Here is a 17,187-nt window from a genome sequence, read left to right as displayed (position 1 = left end):
TGAAGATGTCAAAGAAGTTGAATTAGTTCTTGGTATACATTGTAAACAAGTTCTAAAGTTTTTTAATAATTCTTTTCCAAAATACTTTTTCAATTTTATTCAATAAGTATAATGCTTATCTAATTACATTTGTTTTATTATATTAATTATATTATAATATATGAATCCATATAAGAACTGCTAAATTTTTCATGTATTCATCAAATGAAAATATAAATAATTAGCATAAATACATATTTATTTATATAATTAAATTCATTTAATTTATTCAAAAATACCTTAAGATGAGGAAGAGATACAGTAACAGCCTTTAACAACATAAACACCATCAACATGTACATGTTTCATTTGTTTATTTCAAAACTTTTCAGAATAGACATAACAAAAGTCAAGAAAAAACAACTAAAAGTAATTAAAATTACAGTGTAATTTACATAATTCACACTCCTGAAGACGATCAAAGCATATTGATCGAAACGTCGAGAAAATCAACAGTTCTTTTCAGAACTAACACGTGGTGTACCTCAAACTTTATATCAACATTTGATTTCGCCATGCAAACCTTCAAACAATAAATTACATAATTAACATAAATCTTTATTCTTAATTTTATATGAACTTTTGAATGTAAAATATACATTCACAACAATCTTTTTTTGGTTATGAATTGGAAGTATTTAGTATTCACACACAGTGCGAATGTAGGAAAGCTTTCATCATCATAAAAACAAGTGCTAACGTTTTCATTTTGCTGATTAAATCTGTTTAAAATGCACCTCATTGATTTATTCATCACAAACTAACAACATGAAGCGCTTTAAAGCTAACTTAACAGTAGCCATTTAATCCCGGCATTTACTGTTTAAAAATTAATAGGATTGTAGTGCATTATTACATAATAAGGCTTTCTATTACAGTATCATCGTGTGTATTTAATTATTAATATCGGTAATAATTTGGTCATTTGATCTTGCCCTATGGTTAGCCAATGAATTTCTGATTAGAAATCGACTATTGTTGATCCATTTTATGATAAAGAAATTACATCCTTTGTTAAATGTGAATAACCAGTGTCAAAAGTAATAAGTTGATACACACTGACAATAATAAATACGCAATTAATTGTTTAGATAAGCTATGTGCATTGAATACCTCGCGTCGTCTTATACCATATCAGATTTGATTTCACACCAAAACTCATTAACAGCGCCAACTAACGTGAATATACAGAAAAACTGATATTCTTTATTGATTTATAGATTTTACCGTATTTAAAATGTTTACCCAAGTCGATCTTAATAGGAAATAGTTATATTAAGATGGTGTACACTGGCAATACTCGCCTCTGGCGTTCATCTTGATAATATCAAAGCAATGCGATAATATTTACAGATAGGAGTATAGAATTATATGTGATTGTTGAATGGTGTCTTTAGCTAGTCATAAATTACTGATTATTTATAAACCCTTTGAGGCATTTTGATTATCACTTACCACTAATATTATTATAAATATGCATATCATGAACAAAGTAGTCAGTAGATGGAAGGGGGACAAAGTTAAAAATTCAATTTTTTACATTGAAGACTTTTCGTTGAGGAATCGCCTTTCACAGGAAGGTATTAAACGGCCATGAACGGCAATTATCATAGTCCTTGACAGTTCTTGTTTAGCCCGAGGGAATGAGGAATATCTATATAGTGTCGCGAAAAGAAATAAAGAATAATAAGATAAATTGTTGGTATTAGAATGGTTTACGAAGCCTCATAGCTTTACCCTGATCTCTAATACAAAGGATTAGTAGTATCAATGGAAAGGATTATGAGTAACTACCACATTATTCATCTTCTGACAGTCTCCGTTTAGTGCTACAGCATTGTTTAATTATACTTTACATACACATGTTTCACGGCACATAATGTACGAATAGTTTTGTAGAGGCAGTCAAATAATTGTAATGTAACAATCCGGTTTAGTACATACTTTTCAGTTTCAAATTAAATTTCTCAGGATTTTAATGTTGGTTTTTAATGAGAGACGGCTTTACAAATGATGCCCCATGAACTTTGACTGTTGCCGATGGCAACACCCGGGGTCTTTACTCCATCAGAGTCATTTGTGGAAATGATGTAAATGCAATGCAGCGTTTGGGAATAGGTTTTTACTCGTAAAAACTGCCCATTTTCCACGCTAACCCGTATAAGCTGATGTTGTGATTAATACTGACGCGTGGCAATTTCAAGTCATTGAAAAGATATCTATGTTTCGTTAAATGAACGTTGTAAGTAAATTCTCCAATTTGCAATGAGACCATTTTCCATTACAGCTCAACTGCTTGTAATATCGTTTTCCGTACTTAAAATCTGGAAATGCTTTAGATAGACGTATTCCACATTAAACAGTGTTAACACTTGAAGCAGTACTCTATTCAATAAAGAGATCATAGTACGTATAGTATAGGCATTCATATTATGATAATTCTTGATTTCTAAATCAAGTAAAAATAAGATGTAAACGCTATAGAAAATGCCTTTACTCTCAGTGATTTTCTCCCATAATTTGTTACTGTTTTTTTTATTATTGGGAAAATTTGAATTAACAATAATTTAAAATTTGAGTTAATATGAAAAAACCCCAAATTGTATCTAGTTAATGTCAAGAAAGAATGAGATTTGGCCTGCCATACACCAATAGAAATAATAAATAGTATGAGAGCTTTCGATTTTCCCCGACCAACAGGACTCACTTTTATACAATTTATATGTTCAATGTTTTATCAATGGTAAAAAAAATTATCTTTTGTTTTGTGGATTGAAATGTTTATATATAGCCTACTGTAGTAGGTATTTGATTCAAAAGCCTAGCAATGGAATTTCCTTTAATAAAAAATAAATAATGATTTTGCCAGTGTCTACTGTACCTACATATGTACTATTCTATCTTAATATAATGCTTTAACAAATTGTGGAATAAACGGTTTAATGGACATTGTATTATAGGCCCTGTTCAGACCCATGGCGTTAGACCGTTTTAGCGTACGACGCTAAAAGAATGTGTGTCTGAACAGTACAACGCGTTGTACAACGGTTGTAGCGTTGTAGTGGAAAACGGTTGATAGTACCGTTTTAGCGTACGACGCTACTGTAAGTCAACGTTGTATCCAATCAGAACGTTTCCTGGTATGACGCGAAACAAGGTTTGACCTAGGCTGACATCTTGTATCGTCAATGTGTGAGATGGATTTCAATAACAAAAAGGCCAGAATAAATAAGGCCTAACTACACTACAAATACAACTGTTACAAAGGCTACAAACTATTATCAACTGATTACCATTATATTTTCTAACAAATGACATAAATACATGCACCTTGTATTTAAACCATGGAGCTATAAGTTATAGCTCCATGTTTAAACATAGGGACTACGATCCCATCCGCTTTTAGGCCTAGCTAGGCCTAGAGCCATTTACGCATTTCATTCAAGCTAAAAACTAGCGTGGGACATCAAGTCACTTAAGGCAGACTAGACTGGACAAGTTTAATGCTGAAAACCCCCTAACTCCTAAAAAAATCAGTAAACAAACAAGGGGAGCTGTGTCCCTTTTATTAGCAAGTTAAGGGTTATTTTCAACCGACTGGACCAAAGAATATATATCTTTGACTGGACTGGATAGACTAATCACAATCATTTTTTCTCTTCATCATTACGAGGCCTGCTTTATTTTCGTAACACAAGAGCCTGGGGAAAATGTTTTTTACTACAAAATAAAAACAATAGAAACAGAAATTTGGCTTTACTATATTTTTCTTAAATAAATGCTGAGGTATGTTTTATTTACGGCAAATTTTGTCATAATTGTAGGGCTGAGATCTAGGCCTATATACAGTGGAAATAATGATGAAAACACGTGGGTAAGAGCACATGAATATGCAACTAGAAACAACCTGGGTGACGTACTTCCGTTGTAACGATCATCGTACGCTATGGGTCTGAACACCTCGTTTTTTTCTCTGCGGTTTGTAACGTGACCTTGATAGTAACGTTGTACGCTAAAACGGTCTAACGCCATGGGTCTGAACAGGGCCATAGTAGTGGTGTACTGTACCAATCATGTTGATGATACAAAGTCATTTTGTATTGTTTATAAAATGTCATGTTGGTGTTTCTATTGAGAATTTTAATACAGTGTGAATGATTTTCTTTTGTTTGATAATTGCCAATTATAGTTGATGATAGTGGAGAGATGATTAGCTATGTTACATGTGAAGGATAATTTGACATGGGCGTACTTTAACGGTTTGACATGGTTGGCTGCTCGCAATTCAATGTTTGAACTGGTCTTGACTGAAGTCTGGTATTGTTACTGTGATTCTTTAAAGTTTAAATACGATTTTACAAAATTATCTTAAAATATTTGAAAATTGAAGTTTTGTCAAAATCATGGTCATTATCAAAATAAATGTTTGTCAGGTGAAATAGATGATATGACATAAATCTTGCCCCGGTGTAGACAACCAGAAATTACATTACCTTTTTAGATTGGACATATGTCCATACCTTTTGTGTGCAATCCGAAATAACACAGTTCTATTCTTAAACACTACAACCATTTTTCATGATTAGAATCCTGCGTCAATGTGAACATAACTATCATGTTAAAAGAAGTTATCAATAAATGCATCACACTCACAGTTCGATAGAGCCTGAACTTGATTATTCTGAAATTATATATTGAAAGTAACATCTGAATCTTGACAATGTTTGTTACAAAATTTCTTAAGAAATTAATTTATTGTGTTTTTAAAATTTAATAGTTCCATTTGTTCACCTGCCGATCTTACAATTCAAACGCTGTTGCAAAATATTGTATATTTCCATTATTGATTTCGCTATCATAAACATTATTAAGGCTTTAATATCCACATATACACCATGCATGGCATACCATGCGCTAAAAATTGGTAAAACAGTTAAAATTCTTTAGCTGAACATGTGTAGTACTTAAGAGCAGTTACACTTTCTCTCTCTTTCAAGTCATAAGCATCCAAATGAGATGAAAGATAATGACCTTTTAGTGAACTTTACCATTAACAAAAAAATGTCCAATGACCTCATAACGACAGGACTGGCGACAGTAACTTTAGCATCAATAGATTATTATTATTATTCAAATATTAATAAAAACCTTTAGAAACTACTGTTATTTTAATATTCTTGCAAACAATTTATCATTTTCAGATTTATTATAATATGATGGTCTTTTATTTAATGTAAATTAATCATTAACAAAAAATCTATGTACCAATATATGTTTCTTTTTTTAAACAGTAAAGATTATGTGTGAAAAAAAAAATATTTGGGATATTTTTTATGCACATTAAGCACTGATTTATTAAATAGAAATTTATTACAATTCTTTAACTTCATTTTAAATGAAATCTTTCTTCAAAAATTTACATACATACAGTACAAACAATTACTAATTTTCTTCTTTCACAAAATATTTCAATGTAATTTTACTTCCTTCAGATGTTCCTAATTTGGTTGCTTTAAAAAAATGTTCTTTAAATCTTTTAACAAACAAGGTACAAACAATAATGTTGATAATTTTATCGTTTTAGTTATTGACTGCCAATCATACAGAAAGGTTATAAAAATTCTTTAAATATCACACAAAGCTAATATTTCCAAAGTGTAAATTAATTGTGATTGTGAGATGCTAGAAGTAATTTTAAAACAATATTATTTCATGTATGCCAATATTCTCCATGTCATTTGAGAGTTACTTACCAATTTAAAGATATATATTGGCGTGATTTATTGTTAAATTTGATAAGTTAATCAATATAAAGGGTCTAACTGCTCGGCCATTTATGAAGAAATCTTGTGTTATCCTTCCGAGCAATTAGGTTAAACGGTATATGCTATAAATTACTTATCATAATACATGAATAAGTAATTTGAATGGTTAAAAAAACAGCACAGATCATATCGGTGACTTTTCAAATAGGTAGAGTACAGTAATTTGTTATAGTTTTTTACACATTGAATATTTTTTTATTTATTATCAAAAACAATGTGTTTCAATTTGTGTTGTTTGTATCACAGATATTTAAAAAAATTAAATATATAATATTATTATTATTATTATTATATTTACTTATAATAATATTTAATGACAAAAAACAAGAAGATCGACGTTTCAGAACCATCATGGAAAAATTTTCAAGATCAAGTGATCGAATTATACAAAAATAACAAACAGCAATGGGTGACAGGAAATACTATTTGTCATTAAATTTTATTGTAAAGTTATATAGTAAGCGTCTATTAATTCATATTTACTTATTTTTGGTATTATTGTTTATCAGAAATAACAATAATAAAATGAATAATTTGAATACATTACATCACACTCAATTTAATAATAATACAGTATACAGTATATTATTTTTTATGTTTTTCAATATACAGTATTTTTTACTCTATTGATTTCTAAAAATTATTCTTACTGTATCTCTTTAATGATTCACTTATAATAACCTTGGTATATACAGTAATATTAAATAACAGTTACAGCTTTATAATCTAGTTGTAAATGATAGTAATTGATTGTTCATTTTAGAAATTGATTTAAGAGTCATTAATTAAATTCTTGATCAATTTAAAATCAAAATATAATGTTTGGTATTTTGTATTAATTGATTTCTCAAGTACAAAGGTTGAATTAAATTCTTTTGACTTAAATAAATAAACTGTCAATTTATCAATTGATTTATTTCTTTAAAGGTTTGACAAAATTTGTTTTCTCTTGATTTGATATTTGATTTTGAGATTGATATTTTACGCTGTATTGACTGTTGTAAGGTTCAGTCTCTCCTTTTGTGTAAAAAGCAATTCACTAGAAAAATATACAAATCGCAATACAAATTGTCGCATTGTCTAATCTTTGAATACGAGCATGTTTCATAATGGACAAATTCCCGCATTGAAATTCTCGAGGGAGTTACCTAACTACTACTAACATTTTTTCAGCTAGGAAAGTGAATTTATTAACGATGAAATGAAAAATCAGTTAAGGCTATTGGAACATGTGATCCTTTGTTACTCTATACCAAAGCTGCATGATAGAATTACATAGTAGCACAGAAAAGAACATTATAGAATTAATTTGTCATTCGTATGAATGTACACATTTTGAATAGCGATGTTAAATACCTACACTCGTCTACATTAACCTTGAGATTTTAAAAGAGTGAAGAAAAAAAAATCAATATTTGTAAAACTGTTTTGATATTAGCCAGGAGTTGATGTTTTCACGTCTTGACTCCATCAGTTTGAATACATCAAAAATGACACGTTGAATCAAGCACACTTATAAATGAATAGGCATGTTAACCATATTGATTACAAACTAGCAAAGATATTAAATATAATACAATTCATTTATACATACTTATTTAAGTGTTTATAATATCCATTCGTTAACATTTTGATGCATTAGTATCGTGTTTACATGAGATGTTTCAATAATCTCTAAAATGTGAGGATATTCTATTAGATTTGCTACAATTGCCCTGTCACGTCTTTTTCCCCCAGCATAGCATGTCAGTTTTCATTAGTTGTTGTATACGTTATCACACATTTAAAGACGTACATGAATTTGGTAATGAAAGCCGAGAGTCATAACATTTTTGCCATTTCCTTTCATTATTTCAAAGGGTCATAAAAAGACAATATTGAGAAGACTAGTATCTACCATCATATAGTAATATATAATAAATGTGCGAGTGATTGCTCATTTTATTACTGATTACTCTGTGCAATGCATACTAAATTTCATGTTCATATTAGCAAACAATTTTCAATACACAAGGAATCGTGTAATGTACAAAAAATTAACCATAGTATTCATAAAACTATTGGATAAAAATTCTGTAATTTAGTAATGAAACAGCAATTGTTTAAAGTCGCAAATATAAATCGTAAAAGAGTCAGACTGTAAGTAAATCTGAATGGATATTTAAATTATTATTTGTGATCTTCACCCATTTGTCCTTGGGGAAGAATGTGTTTGGTTATAATGCTTACACCTCAACTACAGCAAATTTACAATTTACTTCGTCTTTGTTCCAGCAGATTGCTTAGGATTTTACGTCTGCAGGCTCGTAAATTCTCATTTTCTAGTTTAGGTAACTAACATCATAGCCTGATGCTTTACCCAGTGAGTATTCAGCGAGTTGTTGATATTCATACACAGCTCAGTTCTGTGAGGAAAAGTGTTGACTAGGTGTTGAGTCGCTGAAGCGGAAAGTGGAAGTTAGATGTCGTGTCTGCCAGTAGATAAAAATGATGATAGATATGATTGATGGCAGATAATGATTTTAAAGTATTGCTAAATGATTTTATAATTATTTTATAAATCATTCCTATTGTTGTATTATTATCCAATGATTAATGGTGGTTGTAAAATTATTGAATATTAAATACACTAATAAAATAAGGATGATTAATAGAGATACTGTAATAAGATTTAATAAAAAAAAAAACATTTTACAGAAAATTCAGTAAAAAATCTTAAATAAGAATGTATTTCATGCATAAATAATTAATGTAGTAGTATTATTATTTCTATTGGTTTGTGATAACCATTTTTTATTCTAGGTCTAACTAAATGATTAAATTTTGCTCAATTCAAATTTATAATTTATTGTAAAATTTTAAAATAGAATATAATTAAAAAGAGAATTATTTATTTGTTATATTTATTATTTAGTTTTTCTTTTATCAACAAAGAAAAACAATATTTATTAAAATACTAAACTGATGCTTTTTGTTTTTCTTGATGTTTAATGATCATTTGATAAAATATTTTTACTACACCAAAGATTTCAGAAAAAATATTAGATTAAAAAACTATGTATATCTACAATGAACACGGTACATATGTGCCTGTGCAATTTTATCTTTAATATCTCCTAACTACCTAGATATTTTTCTACATAGCATACATAGCACGTTATTGATATAGACCCAAACTTTGTGTTCGTATGAATTGCCTTTTGTGCACAGTAATTAAGTGTAAGTATCGTTGATTTCATTTCAAATATAGAGCGGGTCGTTACAAAAAAAATGGACGAATTGCGATAATTATTCCGATTTACCGACGGTAATGATGATTGAGAAATTTTTATCTTGTTGGGCAATTTTCTCAACGGCATATTTCTAATGGGTTGATTATCGCAGGGTGACATTTTTTCATGTTTTGTTATTTAGTTCACTAGCCTAGAGTGATTGAATTCTATAGTGGAGATTGAGAAAAAAATTCAACTAGGAGAAATGTGAGCTAGGGAATGTCTTAATCATGTGATTGTAAATGTAGGCCAAGTGACATAGTTGGGTCAAATCAGAATATGTAGGGTTAGCCAGGAACTGGCCTAGAGCAGTGTGTGTTTGTGTATACTTGATTGGTTTGTATGTTCAATACAGTACCTTCACTATACTATAGCTTTTGAATTTCTTTTCAGAATGTCTAGCTGTCAACTTGGCTAGGCCAAGCTGTCAGGTAAACCTAGCTAGGTTGTAAATCGTTGGTTGTCAGGCCTACTCTGTTAGTAGACACTTATTTCTGGTAAAGTAGGCTAAAGTGGCAAAGAATTTACAGTTCTGGTTCATTTTATGGTAAATTAGATAAGCTATAAAAAGTTTTAAAATAGATCATTCTTGTTTCTTAGAAAGGTTTACTAATCAATTATAAACAGTTAATATTTTGTCTTCATTAATAAAGTACTGTACAGTGCAGTATCATTATATTACTGAGAAATGAATACAGTACAAAGCATTTTGGCAAGTAGAATATATTTTTAATAATTTTTGTTTAATTATACACATTTTATAATACAAGCTGTACATTTTAAACATATAGTTCCTTTGTAAGTTATGTTGTAAAATTGAAATAGATCTTCAAGACTACAGTATATTTAAACAATAACATGTACAAGTTGATAGAATTTAAGTGAAACAATACAGTAATAAAAAATCCTGTATAAATATCATTTCTACTATAATTTCTAAATTGAGTTGTTTATTGGTATAAATCATTGTGTGTTGGTGACTCTTTTCATCAAGGCGTTCAGTTTATCTTCCTTGTGGTTTAGAAGATAAATGAGTCACAGTGTGCTGGCTCACAGCCATGTTATTAACCTTACCTTTTTCCCTATAGGGTGACCACAAGGGGGCTCTCTATCTTAAAAACTCTAGTACAGCTTTTTCAATTGCTACGTTTAAACAGTACGATCATATTGCCGGGATTAACTGGATCATCTAGGAGATTACCAGTTGGATTGCATGTGCCACACTACATATGGAACAGGGAATAGGCAACCCAGAGCAACAATTTTGTTGAGATTTTCCGACTTAAACTCTGTGTTGTAATTGGCGTAGAAAATTATGAGCAGTAACATTTTTTCTGTCATGTTTACCACATTATTTATGGCCCTGTAACGAAATGAGTAGAGGGTACTTTTTAGGGCAAAACCTTTAGTTTAGGTTGAAAATTTTATATACACTATGAAATAAATCATTTTTTATTATGGAATTTTGAAAGGGGGAAAAGTGAATTGTTTCAATTTCTGGGATGAACATCGAAGAATCTTAGATTAAAGTATTCCACATCACTTAACTACATACTATACTAAAAATCTGCATCGATTTACAACATTTACGGTTATTTTTCAAGGCATTAAAGTGTAATGGCAGAATCAGTAGCATTCAGCGTTGTGAGTTCATTTAAATTATATTATAAAATATAGTGAATTTGAACTTTAAGTTTGATTTTATATTATGATACAAAACAAAATACTTTGAGGCTCATACTTATTAATTTTTTGGAGTATTTAAAAGAAAGAATAGTCACATAAAAGTGACAAGAAATTTGTATGTATGCCAATCATCAGCCTGCCAGCAACAAAATAGTATGCCGACCTTTTGAACAAAGCTGTGCAGTATAGAATTGGAAGGATACATTATAGAAATTGTAATGCTTTAATAAGAAAAATAGTATAAATAATATTTGTGAAAACTGATACAAAGAGATCAGTAGTGTCCAATTAATAAGTCAAGACTTTATTGTGTACGTATTCTAGAGGACAGTCAAGTAAAGAATACAAATAGAATAAAGTACAGTAATTTGTATTTTCATTCTATCTTTTTATTTACTGATTCATTCTAAAGCATCATTTTCAAAGTGGTTCAGTAAAGAACATCAACCATGCCATAGCAAAAATATTCGATAAATAAATAGTGATTTTATTTAGGATAAAGTTGTAAAACTAATAATTTATTTTCAAATGAATTATTACAAAAGTTTAGTAAGGAACCAAAATTTATCTTAATTATTACAAATTATTTAGTGTATTTAAAAAAGGATTTTTTTTTGTTCTTGAGTTTCTAAGTTTGCAGTTCAGATAAGTAGTGCAAATTTAACGCTGATTAGGTCAATCAGATCATCTGTAACCTGAACTGTGTTGCTAAATTGTTGGTGATCGTTAAAATGTTTCAGTTTTGCCAATTAGGATTTTGTTACTTCAATCTGCAATAGGACCATCTTCATTAGAATCTATAGTGAACTAAGACCGAGTTACTTGCTAATGAACTTGTTAAATGAATTAATTATGAAATTTAATGAGTTTGTATCTGTAGAAAGTAATAGTAATAAAGGTCTCTCCTAAACTATAGACACAGAAAACTAAAAATCTCTTTAAAAGCAGACTTTATGTACAAATAATGTTTGTATTCTTTCAAATGCATGCCCAGATTTTCTGCAAATACAGAAAACTGAAAATGTCTTAAAATTAGACTTTTCAAAAGTTGCAAATAATGCTTGTATTCTTTTAAATGTACCCTGAAGCTTTTCTACAGAAAACTGAAAATTGGGGTGGGGGTGTTAAATGGGACGCCAGTGAGAGTGATTTATTTTTCATTATTATGGATCTGTCAAAAAGTAAATTTGTTCACAATCACAGTTCTATTGGCACATACAGATAACTTTGACAATGACTGTAAGACATTTTATTGTTGATATACTGTTAGTAAATTTTAACAACCAGTTAAACGATGCACTTTGTTTTTTATTTTACAGTATTAAGTATTCGAGGAACACAAGAGGAAGAACCACCAGATCCACAACTAATGCGATTAGACAACATGTTGATAGCAGAAGGTGTTGCAGGTCCAGAGAAGGGTGGCGGATCAGCAGCAGCAGCGGCGGCAGCGGCAGCATCTGGAGGTGGACCAGGACAACCAGAGAATGCAATTGAACACAGTGATTATAGGGCAAAACTGGCACAGATTAGGCAAATCTATCACACAGAATTAGATAAATATGAACAGGTATTGTTTGTTTTTTGTTTACAATTTACAATGTGTGTAAAATAAAACAATGAATGATTGTTATGTATTTGTTGAAATCAGATGAAAACTGAACATTTTCATTTAACTCATAAACTTTCATTTCTTGTATATTTGAACTTGGTTTCTTGGCAATTCCATATAAGGTGAAGTTCAATCACAGATCCCAAAATCACTTTGTCCTACAGTATTATTGTTTTAAGAGGTAGGAAAATAAAATTGACCTCTTGTGCAACTTTTAATATTACTATACAGTAGGCCTACTCAAGTGTGTGGCACTGCAATGACCTTTGGTGACCTTGGCTTGGTAAAAACTTGATGGCTGAACTCCATCATAATGCATAATAACAATAAAACCTTTCTACAGGATTTGTGACGACAATTTTAATTTAAATCTTTTTGTTTTAAATTTTAACAAAAATGTTTATTTTCAGATTGTGTTCAATTTCTATCCTGTATAATTATCAATGTAGTGTATGGTAGTTGCTTTATTTATTAAGGGAAACGCTTTTTTTTTTTTTAATTGGCTAAAACTTCACTTTTTCCAAATAGTTATACTAATCAAGTTTTAAATTCAAGACTGAATTGGTTTAAATGAATATTTATTATTCATTATTAAATCATAATATTTATATTTACTGTATACATAGGCTTGTAATGAATTCACAACGCATGTCATGAATCTGTTACGAGAACAGAGCCGAACGCGGCCGATAGCACCCAAAGAAATAGAACGTATGGTTAACATTATACAACGAAAATTTAACGCAATTCAAGTACAGTTGAAACAAAGTACCTGTGAAGCAGTTATGATTCTCCGTTCCCGATTTCTGGATGCAAGGTATGTAAATCTTCTTGGTTTAAAATTATTTTACCATTTCATTCATGTACATTGGTCCCCAATATTTCCACGTGTGACTGCGAGTTACTGAATGAACTGACCTTTTGCTTCAAAGGGTGCGTTTACGAAACTTGAATTTCTCGGGGATTTCCTTGGAAAACTGGCTAATTGAGCATTTCTTAACAAGTTTTTAATGGCTGTCCATCTGGATTTAGTGGGGCTTTAGAGGCCGGAGTTGACCTGTCAAATTTGCCGGGTATCCTTCAGGAGTGTGTACAGTAGTGATCTTTCAGATATAACCAAAGGATATATTCTTTGCAAATCCTACTACATTCATGATTCGTGTGCTTAAAACAAAATATACGAAGTGTATAGCTGTACGTTCCCACATGAGGGCGTGGTTGCGGACTGGTCCATTATAATACAGGGGTGTTCTAGGAACTTTTCACTTTCGTATCTGAGCCCTCCCTCTGGAGAGCATGGGCTATTGTCGGTTTATACAGGTAAGCTAGCACTCATAGACTACTAACACCAATACTGGTTTGTGTATTCTCTGTATTTAGGCCCCCTTAAAGGCTTAGTTAATTTACCAGGGTAAGTTGGTTCCTAACCAACCAACCAAAGTTAGTGATAACTCTGCCCATGGGTAAATAACTTAGTGGATGCTATAGTATTACAACATTTTACAATACTTTTTATTTCTTTGTTAAATTTTTCTTCCAGAAATCCAATTGTATCGGTATCCCTATTATTTTTACTATCATTAAGTTTGACCTTTTTTTGCCTGTATTTGATAAATTAATATAATTAATATTTATTATCACAGTTTCCAAAATCCGTCCAAGGTTGTAAATGTCAACCAGCTCGAAATATTGCTAACTTTTTGAACATATAAATTTACTATCTTTTCTTATACATTATAACGGGTATACAAAATCTGTATACCAATAAATATTAGGAAATGAAGATACTGAAATTAAAAACTATATTCAACTGTACTACAGTACCTGTATGCAAGAACACAGATACAAATCAAATCATTTGATTTAGAAAATGCATGTAAAAAAATATGCATTTCAATTTACTTAAAATTAAATAAAACGGTTTGATTTATCTTTTCAAATTATTTACCTGTGTAGTAATATCAATATTGATATTATTTAATATTCTAGAAAATCTGCTTGATCAACGAATCTAGTTAACTTGTCAAGAACATTTTATCTTCTATTAATCAAAAATATTTAAGCTAAATAAATATAACCTTTTGTCATAAAAAAAAAAGCAGAGATGTTAAATAGCATACAAGGCCATACTTTGGGAATATCGTTTCATGGGAACATCCAGCCAGTCAAAAATGTTTCATTCCAAAAAATGTTGTGGGTTTAAAAAACAAAAGATTATACTATTAAAGGCTCCTGGATACCTACCTACTCACAAGACATAAAAAAAACCTCCCAAAAACTGACAAATTTGGTACTTTTAATCATTTTTTGTCCAATTAAATTAACAAATAACACACCACAAATTGAATTAATGTAATCTTTTAAATTTTTCAATCTCAATTGATTAATGAAAATAAAGAAATAATATAGCAAAAATAAGATGTTGCTAAATAATACTATAACTACTGTTCACACTGTATAATACCACAAATTATGAAGTTGTCAGTTATGAATGAATGTTAATATTTCTATAAAGGTATAATTAAAATTTAAATTGCAATGCTTCAAGTATTAAAACAAAATGTAAATTTCTTTAATAGCCGCAACATTTTTAAACAACCTTAAATTCCTCTTTTATGACAACAATTAGTTTTTTCTTATTGCTTATTTCTTTTAGTGTAATGATAATTATAGCAATGTATATAGATAAAGATAATAATTCTTATAAAAAAAACAATAAATATAATACACTTCTTGGATATTTTAGTAGTCTATACTTCATTCCAATAATTATTATTGAGCCATGTGTACAAAATTGACGTAAAGGTTAAAACAAAAATAATACAATGCTCAACTAAAAGTCTAGAAATTTCAATCAATAGAAATAAATTGAGACTAGAGTGATTTGGCTGTAGAAGCTGTAGTATGTTAGGTTTATGAGCTAGTATATGGGGTCAGCCGGGCAAGTCGACTAGGTGAATGGACGCAGTTAATGACGGTTGCGACCATTTATCACAGCTCGCCATCCTCTAGCTTAATGTGCCAGAGCTTTGAGCTGAATTTGCTTTCAAAGCAAATTACCAGAGCCCTAAATCCGTGTACATTTGCCATCCCCTCTGAGGGATGAGATATTAATCCGTCGAATAGACTCGAACGCCACAGTCTGCAAGGTAAATGATTGTTTCATTATGCCGATTTCCGATACATTCAATTTACTCGCTGCTTCAAAAGATCCACCAATTTTCTCTCACTTTACTGATGCTGAATTTATACATCATCTCTAACTTACAATTCAAAGACCGGATTAAACTTTCTATATGTGTATTGTTATGAGATTAATATATTTGTCGATAATAACCTGAAATTGTTGTTTATCAATTTATCCGATAAAATACACTGCGCATGGCAATCGCTTGATCGCATCGTTTAAAGGTTGAAGATAAATATCTAATGCGTGTTTTGTATTTTTTGCGTTCTCTCTTTAAAAAAAGATTGCTATGTTATTTGTATGCAACAAAGAAGCCTTCAGAGAATTACTATCTCAAAGGCATTATTAGTGGTGTCTTGTGGAACCGGTTTGTTAAAAGTGTGCGTTACTTAAGGGATGTATTAACTAGGCGCTTTTTAAATTGGATTGATGAGATACTTTATAAGATGCAACAGGAGTCTAATGGTAACCAATTTCATTAACCATGTTATGGGGCATGGAATATTAAGGCACCTGGGAATATGATAATGAGATTTGTCTTAACAGGTGCAACTCTGGATTTTCTCTTGATCCCTAAGTGTTTTGGCTTTGTAATGTGTTAATTTCTATTCATGTATATTTAAATTAGTAAGTGTATTTATACACAGATTGCTATACATAGATGATGTGAATAATGCATCGTGTATTTGATTTCGCAAATGTTACACTGATGGAAGTTAAATTATTTCAGAAATATTGTGTACAGTACACTAAGCCCTGATGCTTCTCACCCAAAGTTTGTAGTTCGTTTGTTATTGAAATTGTATGTTTTTTCTATTATTTTTGTATTTAATCATGTTTAATGTGTGTTCTCACAATTATCTCTCTGTCTCTGTAACTTAATTTATTTTAATGAAAAATAGTACTTTATTAGCATAATTATTTTATGTAATACTGCTGAGTGTACAGCATAAACGTTATCAAATAATGAAAAAACACATTTTATCTTCACCTTACTAATTGTTGCTAATGTATTTTTTAGCAAATTCTCAGTTTACATATAATTATGTGAAAATATTTTTCTTGTTAGAATATAAAAACAAGTCTGCCCACGTTAATTGTATACATTTGTTGCAATGACATGAAATATTACTTAACAATGGTGTTAAAAAAATATAAAAACTATTAAAACTACTGTGCAACCATGTTGTAAAATACTGATCATGCAGTTAGCAGACTTCATATTGTTGACGGATAAATTAGTGTTTTTATGTGGTATGATTTATTTCATTTATGATATTTTTTTTATTATTCAAAACAGCTTAAAAAAATATTTTTGACCTTATTAAAAGTAAACTGAATTTCACAGCAAAGTTTTTAAGCATTCCAAAGCTTTCAATCATTATTTTATTAAGGAAAATGTTTAATTAAACTAAGTTTGAAAGAAAGCTTGATTTCTCACCTTTTTACATAAAGTACAGACAGTGCCTTTGATAACATGCTTTTACCTGGATAAACCAATATTGGCCTAATCTCTGATGATAGTACTATAAACACTAAATGTTAGTTTGCTAAACTATAAATATG

General features: G+C 30.0%; 1 protein-coding gene across 2 annotated transcripts in view; it reads left to right on the top strand.

The window, feature by feature from the left end:
* The window catches only part of LOC140046518 (pre-B-cell leukemia transcription factor 1-like), a 94,187-nt gene that overhangs the window by 43,916 nt on the left and 33,084 nt on the right, over positions 1 to 17,187 (top strand). For both annotated transcript variants that reach the window (XM_072091188.1, XM_072091187.1), the window contains exons 3-4: positions 12,142 to 12,392; positions 13,061 to 13,251. In XM_072091188.1, the coding sequence (XP_071947289.1) occupies positions 12,142 to 12,392; positions 13,061 to 13,251 (442 nt within the window). The remainder of the gene's footprint in view (positions 1 to 12,141; positions 12,393 to 13,060; positions 13,252 to 17,187) is intronic.

The sequence above is a fragment of the Antedon mediterranea genome, chromosome 4 (assembly GCF_964355755.1).
Source record: "Antedon mediterranea chromosome 4, ecAntMedi1.1, whole genome shotgun sequence".
In the NCBI taxonomy this organism is placed as follows: Eukaryota; Metazoa; Echinodermata; class Crinoidea; order Comatulida; family Antedonidae; genus Antedon; species Antedon mediterranea.
The sequence above is the reverse complement of the archived record's forward strand: the minus strand, read 5'-3'. Positions and strand labels throughout refer to the sequence as shown.